Source organism: Talpa occidentalis, unplaced genomic scaffold (assembly GCF_014898055.3).
Source record: "Talpa occidentalis isolate TD23 unplaced genomic scaffold, MPIMG_talOcc4v2.1 talOcc4.4, whole genome shotgun sequence".
Taxonomy (NCBI): Eukaryota; Metazoa; Chordata; class Mammalia; order Eulipotyphla; family Talpidae; genus Talpa; species Talpa occidentalis.
Window position 1 is genome coordinate 4,334,231 of NW_023604295.1, and position 21,297 is coordinate 4,355,527.

Genomic DNA, 21,297 nt, shown 5'->3' on the forward strand with positions numbered 1-21,297 from the left:
AAATACAGATGTTAACATATCAATATTAACTCTAAATGTAAATGGAATAAACTCTTCAATAAAAAGACACAGAGTTGCAGGCTGGAATAAGAAACAAAATCCAACCTTTTGCTGTCTCCAGGAAACACATTTAGCTACAAAAGATAAAAACAGACTCAAAGTTAAAGGATGGAAAACAATTTTACAAGCAAATGGACCAAAAAAGAAAGCAGGAACAGTTACACTTATATCTGATAAAACAGAATTCAAAATCAAAAAGATAAAAAGAAACCCCAACAGTCACTACATTATGATCAAGGGGACAATACTTCAAGAAGAAATAACACTCATTAACATATATACACCAAACGAAGGAGCACCAAAATATATCAGACAACTATTGTCATCTCTGAAAACAGACATCAGAGAAAACACATACGTAGTGGGAGACTTCAACACACCACTACCAACAATGGATAGATCAACGAGACAAAAAATAAGTAAAGACACTAAAGCTCTAAATAAGGATCTAGAGCGCTTGGGCTTAACAGACATCTATGGAACACTAAACCCAAAAAAATCTGAGTACACATTTTTCTCAAGTGCACACAGATCATTCTCCAGGATCAATCACATACTGGGAAACAAGACAAACATCAACAGATACACCAAGATTGAAATCATATGAACCATCTTTTCTGACCATGAAGGCATCAAACTAGAAATAAACCATAAAAAGAAGGCAAGGAACTCTCCTACCTCATGGAGATTGAAAACCACACTTCTGGAAGACCACTGGACTAACGAGGAGATCAAAGAAGAAATTAAAAAATTCTCTGAATTGAATGACAAGGAGGACACCAATTTCCTAAATGTATGAGATGCAGCAAAAGCAGTAATAAGAGGAAAGTATATAGCAACAGAGGCTCACATCAAGAAACAAGAAAGAACTCAAAGAAACAACCTAATCTCAAAGCTCAAAGATCTAGAAAAAGAACAACAAAAAAAAAACCAAAACCAGTATTAGAAATAATAAAAACCAAAGCAGAAATAAATGAAATCGAAACTAAAAAAACAATCCAAAAGATAAATGATACCAAGAGCTGGTTCTTCGAAAAAATAAATAAAATAGACAAAGCCCTAGCCAGGCTCACAAGGGAAAAAAGGGAGAAAGCACAAATAAACAGGATCATAAATGAAAGAGGAGAAATCACAACGGACACAGCAGAAATCAAAAGAATAATCAGTAACTACTATGAACAGTTATATGGAAACAAGTTCAACAATCTAGAGGAGATGGACAAACTCCTACAACTCTACAATCACCCAAAGCTAGATAAAGAAGAAATAGAACACCTAAACAGACCAATTACAAGCAGTGAAACTGAAATGGTAATCAAAAACCTCCCCAAAAACAAAAGCCCAGGACCTGATGGATTTACAAATGAATTCTACCAAACATTCAGAGATGAATTAGTGCCTATCCTTCACAAACTCTTCCAAAAAATTGAGAAGGAAGGGCTAATACCAAACACGTTCTATGAAGCCAACATTACACTAATACCAAAACTGAACAAGGACAACACAAAAAAAGAAAACTACAGGCCAATCTCCCTAATGAACACTGATGCAAAAATCCTCAATAAAATTTTAGCGATCAGAATCCAACAGTGTATCCATAAGATAATTCACCACGACCAAGTAGGATTCATGCCAGGGACACAAGGATGGTTCAACATCCGAAAATCAATCAATGTTATCCAACACATCAACAAAAGAAATATAAAAACCATATGATAATATCAATAGATGCTGAGAAAGCTTTCGACAAAGTGGAACACCCATTCATGATAAAAGCCCTTGAAATTCTTGGGATACAAGGAACATACCTCAACATCATAAAGGCCATATAGGACAAGCCAACAGCCAGTATCATTCTCAATGGTGAAAAGCTGAAAGCATTTCCATTAAGATCTGAAACAAGACAAGGATGTCCACTCTCACCACTGCTTTTCAATATAATACTGGAAGTCCTAGCCAGAGCAATAAGACAAGAGGAAGGCTTACAAGGAATCCAAATAGGAAAAGAAGAAGTCAAACTATCACTATTTGCAGATGATATGATAATATACATAGAGAACCCCAAAAACTCCACAGAAAAACTAATTAAACTCATCAATCAGTTCAGTAAAGTGGCAGAATACAAAATCAACACTCAATAGTCAGTAGCCTTCCTATACACAAACAATAAATCTGAAGAAGAAATAAAAAAAACCATCCCTTTTATTATCGAAACAAAAAAAAAATCAAATACTTGGGAATAAATCTAACAAAAGAGGTAAAGGACCTATACAAAGAAAACTATAAAACACTGTTAAAAGAAATAGAAGAAGACACAAAGAAATTGAAAGACATCCCCTGCTCATGGATTGGAAGAATAAGCATTATTAAAATGGCCATCCTACCAAAAGCAATATACAGATTCAATGCTATTCCAATCAAAATTTCAATGTCATTCTTCAAAGAAATAGAACAATTATTGATGAAATTCATATGGAATCACCAAGAACCCCGGACAGCCAAAGCTCTCCTGAAAAAAAAAGAAGGGAATGGAGGCATCACACTCCCAGACTTCAAACTATACTACAAAGCCATAATCATCAAAACTGCATGGTATTGGAACAAGAACAGACACAAAGACCAATGGAATCGAATAGAAAATCTAGAAATAAACCCAAAGATTTATGGTCAACTAATCTTTGACAAAGGAGCAAAGAATATGCATTGGAGCAAAGAAAGTTTGTTCAATAAATGGTGCTGGGAAAACTGGGTCGCTACATGCAAAAGAATGAGCTTGACTACTACCTCACACCACACACAAAAACCAACTCAAAATGGATTAAAGAACTAGACATAAGACCTGAAACCATAAAATACATAGAAGGAAATATAGGTGAAACACTACATGATATGTACATCAAAGACATCTTTACAGACACATCACCCAAAGCAGTGATAGTGAAGGCAAAGATAAACAGCTGGGACTACATCAAATTAAAGAGCTTCTGCACAGCAAAAGAGACAATTAACAAAAACAAAGAGAAACCCCATCAACTAGGAGAACATTTTTGCACACAACACTAATGATAAAGGACTAATCACAAAAATCTGCAAAGAGCTGATGAGACTCAACAAAAACAAAGGAAATAATCCAGTCAATAAATGGGCAGAAGAGCTAAAAAGAAACTTCTCTGAAGAGGAAATGCAAACGGCCAACAGGCATATGAAAAAATGTTCAACATCACTTGTAATAAGGGAAATGCAAATCAAAACTACCATGAGATACCATCTCACACCAGTGAGAATGGTACATATTAAAAAAACTAGCAACAACAAATGTTGGATGTGGAGAAAAAGGAACTGCACTGTTGGTGGGAGTGCAAACTGGTCCAACCACTATGGAGAGCTGTGTGGAGATTTCTGGACCTACTAAACATAGAGCTTCCATAGGATCCAGCAATTCCACTACTAGATATTTACCCAAAGGACACAGAAACATCCATTCCAAAGAGCACCTGCACCCCTATGTTTATAGCAGCACTATTTACAATAGCTAAGCTTTGGAAACAACCCAAATGCCCAAAAATAGATGACTGGATCAAGAAGATGTGGTACATATACATGATGGAATATTACTCAGCATTCAAAAAAGTTAAATACATGCCATTTGCAGCAACATGGATGGTGCTGGAAGGGATCATGCTCAGTGAAATAAGCCAGAAAGAAAAAGAAAAATACCGGATGGTCTCACTCATAGCAGGAATCTAGAAAACTTAAATAAGGGACCAGGAAAATGAATAACTATAAGAAAGTGAAAATCAAAATCAACAAAAAACTATGAACCAGAGATACTCTATGGGAGGTAGGGGGTGGGGAGGGGAGGGATTGGGGTCAAAATAAGGGGGTTGCTAATTGTATGGGGAATATAAAAATAAAATTTATAATTAAAAAATAAATAAATAAATAAAAAAGAATTACCTGTATGGCAACCATTTTTGCAAGTGGACTATTTGTTACTTCGTTTGCACTTTCTGGGTTTTCTTCCAACTTGCTGGCAGCATCTCCACAGTGACCATCACTCCCCTCAGAGGTGCTCTGGGCTATACCAGTACTCTCTGTGCTGCACTGTGACTCCACTGGCATTTCTGAGGAGTTACGACAGATCTGTGTTTCACAGGCGATCTGGTTACCAGGGGCATTCTCAACAGGCAAATGCTGACCCTCAAAATATGCAGTAGCATTTTGATCTGGTCTTTCACTGGCTACGAAGGACGGCACCACTGGCACTGATCTTTGCAGCTGATATTCAGAAGAAACAGCCAGAGGTGTGTAAATGCTAGTGTACTGGGGCAAGCTCGGCAATACATTAATGTATGTGGGTGGTGTCTGGGTAATGTCAAATCCCCGAAAGGGGAGGTAAGTACAGTATCCTGTGACTATCTGGGGTTGAGTCCAATAGGTTGTTGGTTTCACATCCTCAGGAACTGGTGTGGGAGAATTGGGAGGGACCCCTTTGGGCTTCACATCCTCAGGAACTACTCCGGGAGGATTATCAGATACAGGTTTTGGCTTCAGGGTCTCATCAGCTGGTTTGGGAGAATTAGCAGATACTGGTTTGGGCTCCTCAGAAGTTGGTGCTGAAGATAAATCTGATACAGATTTGACTTTTACATCTGGTTTAAATTCCCTAGCTGCTGGATTTAGTGGTAGTTTAACTCGTAAATATTCTCCAGATTTTGAAATTTCTTCTACTTTTGTCTTAATGTTTTTCTTCTTTCTCTTTTTCTTGAGTCGTGATGCAACTTTCTTCAATGCAATACAATTGTCAATCACAACAAAACGAGGACATCCCAGGAGAAAAGATTTCAAGCCTCCTGCTTTTTCTAGGATCTGTCGAGTTTCTTCTGGGAAGAATTCATATTCTTCAGAGAACATCTTATTACTCATGTCCAAGGGACCATGTTCCTCCAACAACTGTGAGAAGTAACTTGGGAAAAATTTACATTTACTTGAATTATTACAAGAAGTACTTGTGTATGTTTAATAAAAAGTATTTCCCAAAAATTCTCCTAAAGCCAAGTACTATTTTCACTTCTCACTGATCTCAACCTCTCCCCAACAAACATTATCTATTCATATGAAATCTGCATAAAGTTAACTGCAATCAATGATACTATAATCAAAATTTTGTTGAAAATAATCCTTTGAAATTTTTGGAAAAATAGCAAATATTAAAGTTATTTTAAAAATTTCAATTACATTATATAATCTTCTTACAAGGCAGTGAAAAGCAAGAAAACTTACTAAAGAAAAATAACAAGGCTATCAAATGAGAAGAGGAAATCGAAAAAAAAAAAAATCCTACAGGAATTTGCATATAGTAAACCTGTTAAGATTTTTCTGTTTAGGAATGTGGAATGATTCAGAAGTACTAAAATGCAGGATGTCTGATCAATAAGCCAATATAGCAATGGGTGTTCCTTCATCTGCCTCCTGCTCTATGGTGGCCTTGTTCACTTCATTCTGGGTCTCTCTTTTTATCCCACTCTTGGGCCAGACTCAGAGAGATAGCGCACTTCCACTGGAATTTGGTATTCAGCCTACAGCAGTGGCAAATTAGCAAGAAAGACACACACCACACACCACTAAGACTTTTAAAAGACTGAAAATTTCCAAAGGAACTTTCCTGGTAAATCAATGCTAACCAGGAAGAAAAGTTATTTAGGAGGAAGGTAAAAACAACTTCATAAATGCTTAGGACAAATTAAAATAATTCACCTCTATTCAAAGCCACTGATACTCAGATGCATAAAGACCAGTATCACTGCTCTTCATCAGCAATGCTCCCCTAAATATTCAAGTCACCAAACAATCTCTTTTAAGGTGTTTATTGATGACTATTTCCCCCCGATAGAATAATCTTTATAATATTAGCTCCCTAAATATATGTTGCTGTGCAAGGTAACAGGTTTAAATATACCTTTGAGCTAAGATTCTTATCATGCTTTATTTCTAAATGAGAAATCTCTGGAAGTAGAAGGGGTAAAGGGAGGGTGAGGTAAAAAGAAAAATCGCTGGTCAGAAACAGGAATTCTTGTTGAGGGCCTTTGTTGACAGGTGTGTATGTTTTAACATCAGTCCACCACCTGTCCAAATAGACCTTCCAGGTTGGTGTTTAGTTGCCATTAAGCAAACAGAGTCATCCGTAAATGGTGGATATGTATTTGCTTATTTGCTCTCCATGATGAATAATAAAGAAAATCATTGGGGGAAAAAAACCTTTTCTAGCTGGATTAAAATACTTGAATCGAAAATGGGACAATTAAAGCACAGAAACAACATGAAAGGAAACCAGTAATTCAGCAGCCAGTTTCTCAATAGCCACAGGGGATCAGGACATAAATGATGATGTACATCTGGGATCACTGCCAAGCAACTAAAAAAAGTTGTGTTCTCCAACAGAATATTACTCAGCATTCAAAAAAGATAAACACATGCAATTTGCAGCAACATGGATGGAGCTGGAAGGGATCATGCTCAGCGAAATAAGCCAGAAAGAAAAAGAAAAATACCGGATGGTCTCACTCATAACAGGAATCTAGAAAACCTAAATAAGGGACCAGGAAAAAGAATAACTATAAGAAAGAAAAAATCAAAATCAACAAACAACTATGAACCAGAGACACACTTTGGAGGGGGGTGGGGAAAGGAGGGGTTGGGGTCATAATCAGGGGGTTGCAATTGTATGGGGAATATAAAAAAAAAAAGTTGTGTTCTTGAATAGTCAAGGATATGAAAAAACGCTCACCATGCATTTTTAGTTGAAAAGGACAAATGACATAGCCAAGTAATAAAATCAGTTTGTAAATTTGAAAAAAATGTTTTATACATATGTGAAAGGCTATACACTGAAAATTAATTATGCTTATACTGGGTGGTAGCATTAATCATAATTGTTATTTTTGCCTTTAAACTTTACTTAAAAAAGATTTGAGGAGTCCAGCAAGATGGCCACGGAATTAAGATGCTGGGTTTGCCTCCTCCATACTCTCACAATTAGATGCAGCAGAATGAAGCCAAACCCCCGAAGGGAAAAACGGATGACCACAGCACACACTAGGAGCAAAGGTCTGGTGGAAAGGGGTAGAAAAAACTTTAAATGAACCATGTTTATTTTGATAGCAGGCAATACAACCCCCAAAAGGAAGGGAGGGAGGGAGAGCACCCTACAGTTGCTGACACAGGAGCACAGGCTAATAAATGGGAACTCCTGCAATGTGGCACTGCTCTGGATAAGGGGGAGCTCAGCAGTGGCACCCAGGACACCTTTGAAGAGCTACAGGGCTGAGGATGCAGAGCAAGGGTTGCTGGTGTGAACTTGAGTTTTTCAATCTAGAACAGCTGGAGTTTGAACTGAAGGAAAGCTCCAAGAAGGTAGGAAACAGATTTATTGTGATCACTTTTCACTGTTTATAAATGTCAAATCGTTATACTGTACACCTCAAATGAATGTGTTATAATTATACATTATAAAAAAGTTTAAAGAAAAACAATTCACTTTCTTACTTTAAGGTGATATATTTAAGTCAAGAAAAAGTTAATAGCAGTTATTCCAGTGTTCTTGACTTATTGTCTAATATTTTTTCTTTTTTGAAGATTTATTTATTTATACAAGAACTGGGGTACAGGCCAGTACCTCTCTCACGGGAGGGTGAGAGAATCCACCAGAGACAGAGCAGGGAGCAGAACAGTCAGAATGACCAAAATACAGTGCTGAGGGGAGCAGCGGGCGAGACAGGAGAGATCTGCTGCGCCATGTGGAAATCTCCCTGGCTGGCCGGGAATTGAACCGGCGCCGCAGAGGCTGTGGACAGCTTCACAGCGCTGTGCTCAACCCGTGGGGCCACTGGGGAGGCCCCTAATATTTTTTCTACTCTACATTCTTTACAAAAAGAAGTTTAGTTTCAGTTTTCTTTCTTTCATCTACTAGCCAATAAAAGGCATCATCATTTTTAAGTTGATCGTTACATGTTTACTTTCGAAAAGTCAAAGAAAGAACTAAGTTTTGAGGTTCCATGGCCTGTAACTTTCTGGCTTTTTCCTATAAGATATAAAAATGTACGATATGCTATCTCAAAATACAAACAAATCATTTTCCTCAAAGTTGTTTAAATTCTTCCTTCTTATAGTGGTAATAAACTTCTGAAAACTACACAGTTTAGCTTCAGTTTTAGATAGATGGGATAAAATTCAGCATATTTTAGATAGATGGAACAAAATTCAGCATTTTAAGAAGTTATAGTACCGTTTTATAGTCATTTCCACATTTGTCATCCAGGATTTCTCAGGATATACAATTTGCTCAGTTTTATCTCTAAAAAAATACCATGAAAAGGGAACCTAGATTGAATAGGCATGATATAACTGAGGAAAAGAGAATAACCAAATTATGTGTTGATGGACAGGTTTTTTTCAGGATAGCTAGTTTTCAAATTAATTTTGTTGCAGATCTTAGCCCTCACCTTCTTTCAAGGAAGACAATAATGCCGAGTTAAAAATGGTAACTGCCTCATAGATTTCCTGAACCCCTTCACTCAATTTTATCCACCTTACTCATTTCTTGACATAACTGTTAATTTCACATTCACATTTTCAATGTAAAAGTAACTCAGACCCAAAGTTACTTAAAAATAAACCTATATCTCTTTTACCAGATCAATGTCAGGAATTCAAGTTTCTAGTACAATGCAAGGATACAATTTTTTTTTTTAAGACTTATTTACTCATGCATACAAGAACCAGGGTACACATCAGATGTACAGGAAGGTGAGAGGATTCACCAGAGACAGAGTGGGTAACAGAACAGGCAGACTGACTGAAATACACGGCTGAGGGGAGCAGCGGGTGAGACAGGAGAGGTTTGCTGCGCCATGTGGGCATCTCCTCAGATGGCGGGGATCGAACCCATGCTGCTGAGGCTGTGGACAGCTTCACAGCGCCGCGGCTCAACCACCTGCGCCACCAGGGAGGCCCGATTCAGTTTTATATCTCTATAGCGCTATCATCCCAACAGAACAACTATTCTCCCAGCCAAACCAGTCGTGTGATCCTGGCATCCTTTCCCCAATAAAAGGGTAACACTGTACCCAGCTATATTACTTTCACTGGACTTAACGAAATGCCAAGCATCCATCAACACTGGGACAAGAGCAATCATTATACTCTTGTCAAATGTATACCCTGGAATTCATGATGAAAACATTATCATCATGACTGGAAACCTTATCAGCCCTATCAGGATATACCAGGACTGTTTTAGAAGTGGAATGTATCTTCATTTATCATTAGGATTCTAAATTTAATAATAAAAAAATTTAAAAAATTCTTAATTAATTCTAATACATGACAAAAGTTGTAAAATACTTTTCTTCCCTAGAGTTTGAGAGTCAATAAATACCTGTAATAAATACAAGCAACACCAATTAAATTGACAATTTTTAACTGGCAGCCTCTGTATAAAATAACACTTGTAGAAATGTTAAACTACTTACTCATAGAGAGTCGAACATTTCTGTTTTGGATTAATGTCCCATAGCTTCTTATTACGGAGAACATATTCATTAGTATGCTGTTCATAGAGGGCTTCAAATTCTTCTACATCTTGCCGAAGATGGTCAGGCACTACAAATGGGCCTGCAGAATTTGAATTGCGCCTACTGATTAAAAAAAAAAGTGAATAATAAACTTCTAGGAAAACCAGAATAGCTGAAATAGCAACATACTATTCAGCTTTACAATGCAAAACACTATCAGAGAATTAATACAGAAAACTTACCCTTCCACAATTACAATCGAGAGATAGATATCTGACTATTGAGTAAACTTGAATAAACACTTTTAATTATTTACTCTTGCTTTAAAAGCTAATTTTAAAAACTCCTGGATTTAAAAAAAATCAATGTAGCATTTATTTTAACTTGTTAATAACAGAGAAAAATGAGAACTTTTCTTGTAACTGCTATTAAGTTAAAGTAAGATTGAGACTGGTAATAGGTACTTAATAAAAAGAGTAGTTTGAGCATGGGCTCCAAAAACCGGATTGCTAGGTCTAAATTCTGACTCTGCCATGTGCTCCTGAGCACACTGCTCAACTGTGACTCCATCTCTCCACGTTAAAACAGATGTGATAGTGGACATATGTTCTTGAGTAGAAGACCGGATTAAATGAGTTTATGGGATTATGCATGTAAAACCCTTAGAGGGGTGCCAGGTACAGATGTGTTAGCTTAGTACAGGCTATTATTGTTTTAACTTAAAACAACTCCTCCATTTAAAGAATTCATGGAAATAACTATGCAAAACAACTGTTATTACAACGCCATTAAGAAAGTGGGGAGGGGGGTGTCATTTTGTGGGAGTTTGGTCCGCAAAGGAGTATGATGTACAAAAGTCACTGTTCCTCACTATTTTATTTCTTTGTATGTCAATTTGTTTCTTGCAGACTCAATTTCAGGAACCAGATGCCACTGAAAATCACCAACAAAGGTTAAAACCATAACATCAATTATAGCCTCCAAAACATCTTCCTCTCTCATATTACAGTGAGCATACTATTTATCAACAGACTATTCTTTTAATTGAACATTTTAAAGAATAATTTCTAGGATTTTCCCAAAGTACCTTATACATGGTTGGTCATCAATTTAGCTAGTAAGTCATGACTTTAATGCATTTGTATGAATTCTTAACATCAACCAGCCATACTATAAATTCACCAAAATGGGTCACCTCAGGTAGTCATCATATATGCATATTTTTAGGCAGACAAGTTAGGAAAATAAAACACAAGTTTAAGAACATTAAATTAATACCATTTTATCAGTGAAAACATCTGAGTTAATATAAAGCAAAAAACTTCTAATTATACTTACTTATGGTCTTCATTTGAAGTAATAGTCTCATTATTTGGAGTTACCGACGTTGTTCCAGACCCAACTAACAGAGGCTGGTTTAAAAGACAGAAAAATGACTATGATTTTTTCTACCTTAAAATTCCATGGAAAAAAAATACCATTAATACACCAATGAATGTTTATAGAAATATGCACACACACTGCCAATACATAGCTAAGTTTTCTGGCAAAGAGGAAAATGCATAATAATAAAAGCTTCAAATATAGATCCAAATAACATTTAGGTGGCTTCCAATGCTACAAAAATATTTAAATGTCACTCAGTTAAACTACTATTTTAGATAAAATGAAGACATAAAGTCAAAGATAAAAAGAAGAGTTTCATTGGACTTTATAAAAAGCTGCTCTCGGGCCTCCCCTGGTGGCGCAGCAGTTGAGAGCTGGGCTGCGATGCTACCCGCAGCCTCTGTAGCTCCGGTTCATTCCTGGCCACTGGCGAGGGTCCCATAAAAAAATAAATAAATAAAGGCTGCTCTCACCTCCAGTACAACTTGTTCTCTTTCTCAACTTCCCCCTTATCTGACTCCCAAATACATGAGTCATGAGGAATCCACCACAAGACATAAAAATAATGCCTTATTTATTTCACGAGCTTGAGGCAGAACTTCAAGAGAAAGAATCCTATCAATCCCGAGATATAACTAGTACTCATCAACCTCATTTTGAGTATTTTAGGCAATAAATACTTGAATGGAAATAATTCCAGTGAAAGCTTTAGAATACTGGAAACTATTGTTCTGCTTTCTTAACAACTATAAAATCCAGTTTAACAGTAATATCATTAGGTAACAATTACTAAGCATTTATTACCTAATAAGCACAATAACTGTATTATAGTTACTGTAATCGGTATCACAGATGATAACATAAGGAACTCAAATAGTTTGACTAAAGTCACATAGATTAATAATAATTGTTGCTATTATTATTGATAAAACCAACATATAAACACAGAACTGCCTGACTCTGAAGCCACCTTGGCCACTCTCTATAATCACCCACACAGATTCCTACATTATGACAGTGTTTTAACTCAGAAATAGCTAGAAAGTAAAACCGACAAGAGAGGTATCTCTCTTGAAAATATTAACCTTACGTTTCCTCAAAATGTTGAGAACACCAAAATTTTTTTATAGTCTATAAACTCTTTTGCTACAAAATGGTTCAAAATATCCCAGAAATTGGTTATTTCTAATTTACACAATTAATTTAGATAAGAATACAGAAAATGAACAATACCTTTGAATCTTTTGGCTTCTTTTTCTTGCCTTTGTTTTTAATCTTGGTAGAATTAAACTGAAAAATGGGGGGAAATCAAGAAACACTCAAATAATAGTACATGAAGGTCAACATAAATGTAAATAAAATTTTCCATTGGAAAATGTAAAATATGTAACTATTTTCAGTTTACATAAAAAATGCTCAAAAACACAATATTGTCAGCTTTTGTATTATGACTTAGAACAGAAAATAAAAAGCTTAATGATACCTAATGCTGTAACTAAACTTTTAACTGTTTTAATATTTTAAACTCACTTTCAACAAAGTTTATAGTATTTTAATTGGACTTTTAAAAAAAAGTAATTCCAGTTAAGTGCTCATAGCATTTTCATGATAATCCTTTTATTAAAACCAACTAGACATCTGCACGAGATGTGGCACAAAGCGAATTTCAGGAAGTATTTAACTTGCCATAGAGTGCAGTAATTGTGCTTCCCTGCTAGCTGGGTAATATTGGATAGCACTGATTAAGACAAATTTCAACTATAAATCAGGTGATGATTTAACAAATCAGTAAATAGCATCTTTCTATTTGAAAACTGCCACAATATAAAAAGGACTACTTGAATAATTATAACTTAAACTCAATATGGAGTCATTCAAAATAGTCTCTTGTTTTTCTTAGAGCAGAAAATCAAAAGTTTAGTTATCAGAGAGAACGTCCTTTCTCTGCATGGCAGTGGCTCAAACACTATGGAGAGTCCGTACGGCTCAGCGTCTGTCTGGTGCCCCAGTTCCAAGAGGATGGTCAGGGTTAGCTTTCTCATGGAATAGTGTGCAAGACCCAGAAATCCTCTGGATCTGGCTTGGAATGCCCCTGCGATGGAAATAAATTCTGGCCTGGGCCATCCTCTCTCTCTTTGGCTAAATGAGAAGACAACATTGGAAGTGACCGAGTAACTCACAGGCACGTCACCACTGTCTTGTTTCCTGAGCACAGTACAGCGGCTGTCTGCAGGAAGACACGGATAGATGGTTTTGTGAGGAAATGAAACCAGTTACATTGCCATGCAGTCCTATCAAGTCCCAGACACTACTGACATCAATTATGCTCTCCTCATTTGATTTCGACACAGTTTAGCTTAAAACAGAGACCAAAATGGCTAACTATATGGGAAAGTAGCTACAAAGAACCACAAAATTTCAGTCCAGTTCACATCATTTGAGTGCCGTCTGGGTGTCCAACTCTATGCTATGCTAAATGCTGGGAATACAGCGATGCACAGAACATGCCATCAATAAGCCCTTGTTCTACAAAACAGACTAATGCGGTGTCACAGTACAGTGGAAACACAGTCGATGGGATAATAAAGTTTTCAAGGGGAGAGGCCCAAGGAGGGACTTGGGAAGAGTTTGGGAAAGACTTGAAATGAAGATGCAAAGGGGCAGGACATGACTGGAAGCACTGTATGGGCAAAGACAGGAGGCAGGAAAGTACAAGGCAGGTTTGGGCACAGTAAGTGGGGTCTGTATTCAGAGGCTAGAAAAGGAGCGTGATGAGAAACCCAGATGGACAACATGGCTTTTATATGTAAATGTTTCCCAAGTAGATGAGAGTGACTGATGTCACTAGTGGCAAGGCAAGAGAAGATCCGGAATGGGAAGTCAGAAGCATGGGGACCAGTTCAGAGACTACTGCAATAGTCAAATCAAAGAAAGATTATTATTGTCCTGGCCTAGGGAAGTAGGAATGAATAGTTAAGGACACATTAAAGAAGCTTGTTTGATTTAGTGATGAACTGAATATGGGTAACAGAGAAAGGGAATAGTTAAGACCAATTCCAGGGTTTCCTCTTAAAAACAAGATACACAACAAGGCTATTAACACATAAGTTCAGGAAAAAGAGTTTTCTAGGGACACAAGTAGGCTCAGTCACATCGCTCTTAAAGGGCTTCTTGGATGTTTACACAAAAATTCAAGCACAGAAATATGCATCAGACTTCAGTAATTAGGCTCCTAATTAGGTAGAGTGGTGACATCACTGATACTTTAGTTACAAGATCAGTGATTCTGGATTGTGTTAAGTAATTATTATCATTCCTTTAAATATAAAAAGAGATAGTTGGAAACATCTGGGGTGAGGATGGTAAGGAGAGCTATTGGATTTGAAAACCTCTGGCCAGTCATTTGGTTGGTGGCTTCTGACTCTACGACTAAATGCAGAGAAACAGTCACAGCCAGAAAGACTAATATTTTAGGTTCAGAACACAGCAATTAGGCAGCTCTCCTTCCTGTCTGCCTGTGACTATGAAGGTGTCTCTCTTTTTCCCTTTCTCCCAATAAACCTGTACTTTTAAAATGTGAAAAAAAAAAAAAAAGAAGAAGAAGAACACAGCAGTTAAGAAAAATGTATGGAGAAGGAATTGTCTTTTTTAACTATCTTGTTTTATGATCCAAATATGCAGGAGGCAATATAAAATCAGTTCCAGCACAGTATTTTATTATCCACAGCAGCAAACTGAGGGCAATAAATACAGGCTATCAAGCAGCATGTCACCTCTAGTCTTGAAGCTGTGTCCTGGAAAAATAAAGTCATCTATATTTGAGTGTGCTCCATGCTAAGCACTATGAGAAAGTTAGCTTCTCAGCTTCTTGTATCTGTACTCTGTAACATGTGACACCTCTGTACAACGCCTGACCCTGTAAAACAGCATGAAGTTAAGTCTCACTCCTGACATCACCCAAAGTAGACTTCTGACGCTGGCAGTGGATAAGACTGACAAAAGAGACATATGAAGTACCAAAGATAAGAAACTGAAATAAATTTAGAACCCAAGAAGAGTACCAGAATTTTGAGGCAAAATGGCACCTCATAGATGGTTTCAAATCCTCTCATTTTAACAATGAAGAATCCAAGATCTCAGTGAGGCTAAGGAATTAACTCCTAGTTATCCTATTCCGCCAAACTGGACTCCACGTCCTTACTCACATTGGTCCCCAGTTCTCCAACTTGTCCAACTCCACCTCCACAGCTCAGCTCAGACTCTACTCAAGCATCCAGAACTCAGACTCTCCTCCCCAGGGTGAACCACGTGCTCATTCCTCCACCTGAGCCCCTTGGCACTTATTCTGGTCCTTTTGTGCTGCACTTATTCCCATATTGGATTTACATAGATGCATCTCATTTCCTTTTCTAGAACATAAGGTACCTGATGGCAGGGAATACTATAAGCATTTCTGAATTCCTTGTTAACACTTAGCTCAGGACACTGTAGCAGCAGTAAAAAGGTTTTTAGTGAATTGGCAATGAAGAGTCTGAAGCAGTCTACATATCCTGGCTCCCAGTTCTAGGCTCTTTCCACAACAGGTATGCTAGCTGCTCTAGATTCTACTTCTGCAGGCCAATGTTATCGTGAATGTTACAGATCAAACCACTTCCTACTAAATTCCACCCATTTAATATGTAATCTTTTCCATGATACCGTCAAAGTATCTTAGATGAGAATGGTGTGGTGTGGTGTCCGTGAAACGTACCCATTTGAGCTTATGTCACAATTGAATAAAGAGGTTTTAGGATATAAAAAAATCACTATTCTTAATCACTATTCCCCCAAATAAGCCAGTTAATAGCAGCATAATAATTTTCACTATAATCTTTGTTAGATATTTGAATAAGATGGAATTTGCATTAGTTACTGCTTTTTACCCAAATCCTTCACAAATTTTCCCCCTAAGATTAGATATAATATAAATCAAAATTCAGCACACATACCCATTATATCAAAGAATTCATCTAAAGCATTGTGTAGGGCTGGAAACTTCTCTCTGTGTTCTTCTAGCAGCCATATCAAACATCGTGCTTCCTTCAGTGATGTTGGTTCATAGAAATAATCAAGCTGCTTTCCTTCTATAGAACCTAGTTTATGACCGTACTTCTCATTCCAGAGAAAAGTCATGATGCTAAAATCAAGCTCCTTGAGAGATGCTCCATAACGAGAAAAAAATGGTCCTGTAGCATCTAAGCCTATAAAGAAAACGAAACCCAAATCGGAAGGGAGAAATTATATATTGTAAAATCACAGTTTCACATCTTTAAGAAGGGTTTCATTATAGTTTGCTCCCATCCTCAGTAAAAACATTTAAATACTTGAAAATAAACTTCAAGCTATTGTTCAAGCTATTACATTTAAACAATATTTAACATCAATATGCTTAACTATTCAATACATTTTGATTAGACCGAGGAGATGAAAGGCACTAAATTCCTTTAAAATACAGTAATTTTCACTAACTCATGACTTTATTTCAATTAGTACAAACTAGCAAACTTTTACAATACTTTTCTACAGAGTCCATAGTGACAAAGCATCAATAATATGCAAATGCTTTCTAAATGCCTTTCTAACAGAAAATGGGTAAATTCCTTCCCCAACACTGCCAAGAACTGCTGCTCATTCTCCAAAATACCATGGCTTCTATCAAAAATCAAGGTGATCATTATTCCTGCTTTTATTCCTCCTTGTCCAAATCAGGAACAAGGTGGCTACAAACCCACACATTTCTTCTAACAGAAGGATGATGAAACCTGCTCCTTACTAACACTGCCACCAAAAAGCCAAGATGAACTCTGTCCATCTCTAATAAAGCACTGGCTCCTGGTTCTCATTAGCAAAAGAAGCAGACAGCCCATTCAAAATTACCCTGCCCTGTGTTCCTTCTAGATTACACAGTAAGCTTGCAGAGGTCATGTTGCATTAAAAGTCACAATCTTTAAACAGAATCAGAAAGACCACGTAAAAAATATTTGTAGGTGGTTTCAGGGAACCATCAATTAAAAAACACCAGAGCCAACACACCTCCTTTCAGGGTGTACATCAGAGCATGTGAGGTAGCAGGGGAGGTGGCGGGTGCCTCTGGCATGGCTGTGTGTTGCTTCAAGAAGGGAAGCAACACAGCTGCCTACTAATTCACCCACTGTGTTAGGCTAGTTGCTATCAGAGTCACCAGGAAAGGGCCCCAAGATGGGGCCCAAAGACATAGCCACCTAGCATTACACAGCAATGTTGCAGTTGCCTTCTGCCTGCTTAGAGGGTCATCCTCAACATTCCTTCTCCCAGCTAAATTAGAAATATCACAAGTTTTTATAATCCTGTGATTCTTAACAGCCCAGTTCAACCCCAGGAGACATACATAAATACCTACATATACCATTAGCCTTTAGAATTGCCTTAGGTGATACCCACTTATTAATCCTTAGGTAAGAGATTTACTTTAGGTGATCTTAAGCAATTAGTTCCATCCACTCTTTCCTCTAAATTTTCCTTTAAGGAATCTGACTAGTGAACTGCACAACCCCAGAGGGCACAGCACAAGCAGCCAACTCCAGGGGGCGCTAGTTACCCAGGGCTGTGCCTAGCATTACATAGCTATCACATTACAAATAATGATAGTTTTAGGGCCTCCCCTGGTGGCACAGCGGTTGAGTGCTGGGCTGCAAAGCTGCCCAGCTGCCCGAAACCTCTGCAGCGCCGGTTCAATCCCTGGCCACTGGCGAGGGTCTCACATGCCACGCAGACCTCTCCTGACGTGTCTACTGCTCCCCTCAGCAGTGTATTTCATCAGTCTGCCTGTTCTGTTCCCTACTCTGGCTCTAGTGAATTCTCTCACCCTCCTGTGCTTCTGACTGTACCCAGTGCGTGCTTGTATAAGTAAATAAATAAATAAATCTTTAAAAAAAAAAACCAACAACAAATAATGATAGTTTTGTATATAGGGTAGGATTTTGTTACTGATTAAACTTCCACACTTTTGAAAAAAACAGATTTTAACCTATCTATAAAATAGCCTAAAAGTCATAAGTCAGGGGAGGTACTAAAATTTCAACCACACAAGTGTACAGTCCTGCATTTTAAAAAAATCATAAATGATAGGAAAATGAAAATGGATTCTGAGGCCCGTGTTTATCCTGCCTACAAACCACATCTCTAGAATGAAGTGACTTACCAAAGCTATTAAGTTTCTGGATCCAGGTAGCCAGTTTTGGCTCTACTTCTTTAAGTTCACTCAGAACATGCAGAAATATTCTTGTCTTTACTCTATTCTTCTCTTGAATTAAGTGACAGATGACATAGTCCACTGCTTCATTTAGAAAATTTCTGCTAGAGAAACATGTAGTATAGTCTTCTGTGCTTAAGACCTTCCAAGAAAGCAGCTCTTTGAGAAGCTTGGAAGTATTCAGTATACCAGATTTAATCTTGTCAGCATACTGCTTTATGCACTGCAGAATTCTGTCATCAAGGAACTGGCAACTCTGAACATTGTCTATAGTTTCTAAGGGTAAAAAACAGCGGTCAGTAAAATGAAGTAATAGGACTAATTTGCAAAGCTATAAACTCAGAAGGAAATATTACACTATAATATAAAACATGACTCAGATCATGTTGTTTTAAATAAACACTTCAAGAAATTTAACATTAGAAATTAAATTTCATTTATATTTAATAAATACAAATATTTAACATTACCATTGACAAGTTCACGTTAAACCAAACCTCTGAAAAGTACCCACCCGATCTCCTTCACTCTGCACCACTCAGGTAACATCTAAAATCCTAGTTCCTTTCAAGTGAGGTTACTTCCTTCAGTCTCATGAACGATCTACATTTTGTAGTTAATATTTCATCAATAAGCATGTAAAAAGTGCTTATTTTTTTAAGAGTTGAAAGGATTATTATTTATTCAGTTATGAATTAGCTAATATTTGTAGTCATTGAGGTATTAGTCATCTTATCATTGGACACTAAGATTACAGACTCCATGATGGAAAATACCTCAGTATCTCATCTTCCCACCCCGCATCTCCCTGATGGCCAGTTAGCCCTTTGAAGCACGCAAGGTTAAAACACAAACATTCACTGAAAAATTTTTTATTGGGACAGAATTTTGATTGCTTGTGAAACACTAATGAAATACTAAGTAAAAAATATAGACAGCAAGAGGGAAAACTTCATTTGGGAAATAGTGATAGTAATAGTAAAAAAATGAGAAAAGCTGATTTCCATTCAAAACTGAAAGTAAGTTAGTCAACCTGTCCACAGGAACACTGAAATTACCAAGACATTCCCATGTCAATCAGGTGACAGGTGAGTATAAAACTGTGAGACTTACAATAGGCATGTCAGATATTTTCAACTTCACAGTGACAGTATTAAAACACTAACATACCAAAACTTCAATTCAGTATCAATTAATACAAGACCGAGTTTTATTTACACTTTTAAGCATTCCAAGCATGCCTGAACTTCAGCATACCTTTTTGCTCTTCAGTTTTGGGTGGATTACTCTCCCGTAAGTCCTCTTCCATTCTTTCTTGTGCTAATTTTTTTGCTTCCTTCTTTTGAATCTTTCTCTTCAATTTTTTGTCTTCTTTCAGTCTTAACTTCTCTAGGCTAATAAACATTTACAATTAGTGATAATTCACCTGTGTTATAAACTCAATTGGCCACTTTCCTTTGCCTATTATAGAAATTATTCTTAAGTACTAAGACAGACATTTTCCCTTTAGTTAGAAACAGGCCTTCATCTTCCATTTAATATCACAAACTGTTGACATGTATGATCAATTCAGCAAAATAAGGGTACATTATTTCATGAAAACATGACCCTCCACTATTGAGTGACTTCTAATTAAGGACAGCATGTAGAGATTGTACAGATGTTATTCCCATGCACATATTAGTCATTGCTTAGGGTAAACAGGTATAGTAAAAATTACTCTGCAAGAAAATATATGCACTCATTTCAAACAATGAGCTCACAATAAAATATTATTTTCACATCTCAACAATGGCCCATAACTAGAATTTGGTTGATACGGTACAGTGAGTTTTCTGCAACAAATAATTCTGTTCATCTTTTTCTTTTGCTTTTTCTTCATCACCAATGATGAAAAAAATAATTTCTTAGAAAAGGGCCAAAAAAGAAAAAATGATTGAAATTATCTTATCTGGGGAAGAGACAGAGAAGAAAATCATTTTGAAAGCACACTGAGCATTTCAGAGTGCGAGATAGCCATTGGTTATCTCTGAGACAGAAATTAAAAAGCAAAAATGCTTTTGGAATTAAAGTTTAAACAACTGAGAGTGAAACACATGATGTTTACTTAAGTTCCAAATCTATCAAACATGTCATTTCACAGCATCAAATGTCATAATTTTACTTCACATTCAACTACTAATTCAAGTTTTTCATACTTAACCATACCAGGCTAGTTCTCTTTAAGTTGTAAATATCCATAGAATTCAATTAAAAAAATTCTTATTTAGGTATGTGTTCACAGTCAATTTTAAACCTGCATTTAATAGAAACATATTCTAGGAGACATCATTAAGCTACTGGTTGATGGTTAAAGATCTTACCTAGAACATTTCTGTTTCAGAATAGGTCTTGGAGGAACCTTTTCTTTTATGACCTTGTGTTCAAACTTTAAATAAAACAAAGACAGCCAAAATTTGTCTCATACTCCATGACACAGAGTACAAAACCACAAGTAACAGCATTTAAAAAACACACAATGTTCAACTGGATAGAAAACAGTGATGATATTCTGACCCAGACACAAGTCCAGAACACACTAGCCAAGCAATTTATTGAAAAAAGGAACAAGGATAAACAAGCTTTAGAAGACGTTAAAAAATAAGAGTAAGGAGAAGAGCAAGGAAACTACAAATGTTACAACAATCCACTCCTGCCACTCCCAAAAAGTAAAGACAACCCTTCAAGACACTTCTTTCTCTAAGAACCCCAACACCCACCAAAACCAGTAAGCTTACTGGGGATTAAGAAAACAAAGTAATAGAAAAGATAAAACCTCCAATGTAAAATGCCTCCTTTTCTTATTAAGAAATAAAAGAATATGAAACTCCATCACAGCAAAGGAGCATCTCACATCCTATTTCCTGTATTTGCTTAAATTAAGTAACTGTTTCTTTTCTTTTAAAAAGAATGCATATCGCACAATTTCCACAAATGTAAATCAATTTTTAAAATGTGTGAGTATTCTGG

At 36.7% G+C, this 21,297-nt stretch overlaps 1 protein-coding gene across 8 annotated transcripts in view; it reads right to left on the reverse strand.

Annotated features, from left to right (window-relative positions):
- Window positions 1-21,297, reverse strand: part of TTC3 (tetratricopeptide repeat domain 3) — a 106,840-nt gene that overhangs the window by 27,649 nt on the left and 57,894 nt on the right. For 7 of the 8 annotated variants that reach the window (XM_037524954.2, XM_054700277.1, XM_037524956.2 and 4 more), the window contains 9 exons: window positions 20,652-20,716; window positions 19,546-19,682; window positions 18,238-18,564; window positions 16,007-16,258; window positions 13,199-13,245; window positions 12,252-12,308; window positions 10,971-11,044; window positions 9,591-9,755; window positions 4,018-5,026 (listed from right to left, as the gene is read on the reverse strand). In XM_037524954.2, the coding sequence (XP_037380851.1) occupies window positions 4,018-5,026; window positions 9,591-9,755; window positions 10,971-11,044; window positions 12,252-12,308; window positions 13,199-13,245; window positions 16,007-16,258; window positions 18,238-18,564; window positions 19,546-19,682; window positions 20,652-20,716 (2,133 nt within the window). The remainder of the gene's footprint in view (window positions 1-4,017; window positions 5,027-9,590; window positions 9,756-10,970; window positions 11,045-12,251; window positions 12,309-13,198; window positions 13,246-16,006; window positions 16,259-18,237; window positions 18,565-19,545; window positions 19,683-20,651; window positions 20,717-21,297) is intronic. The other variant, XM_054700279.1, reaches the window with a different exon arrangement.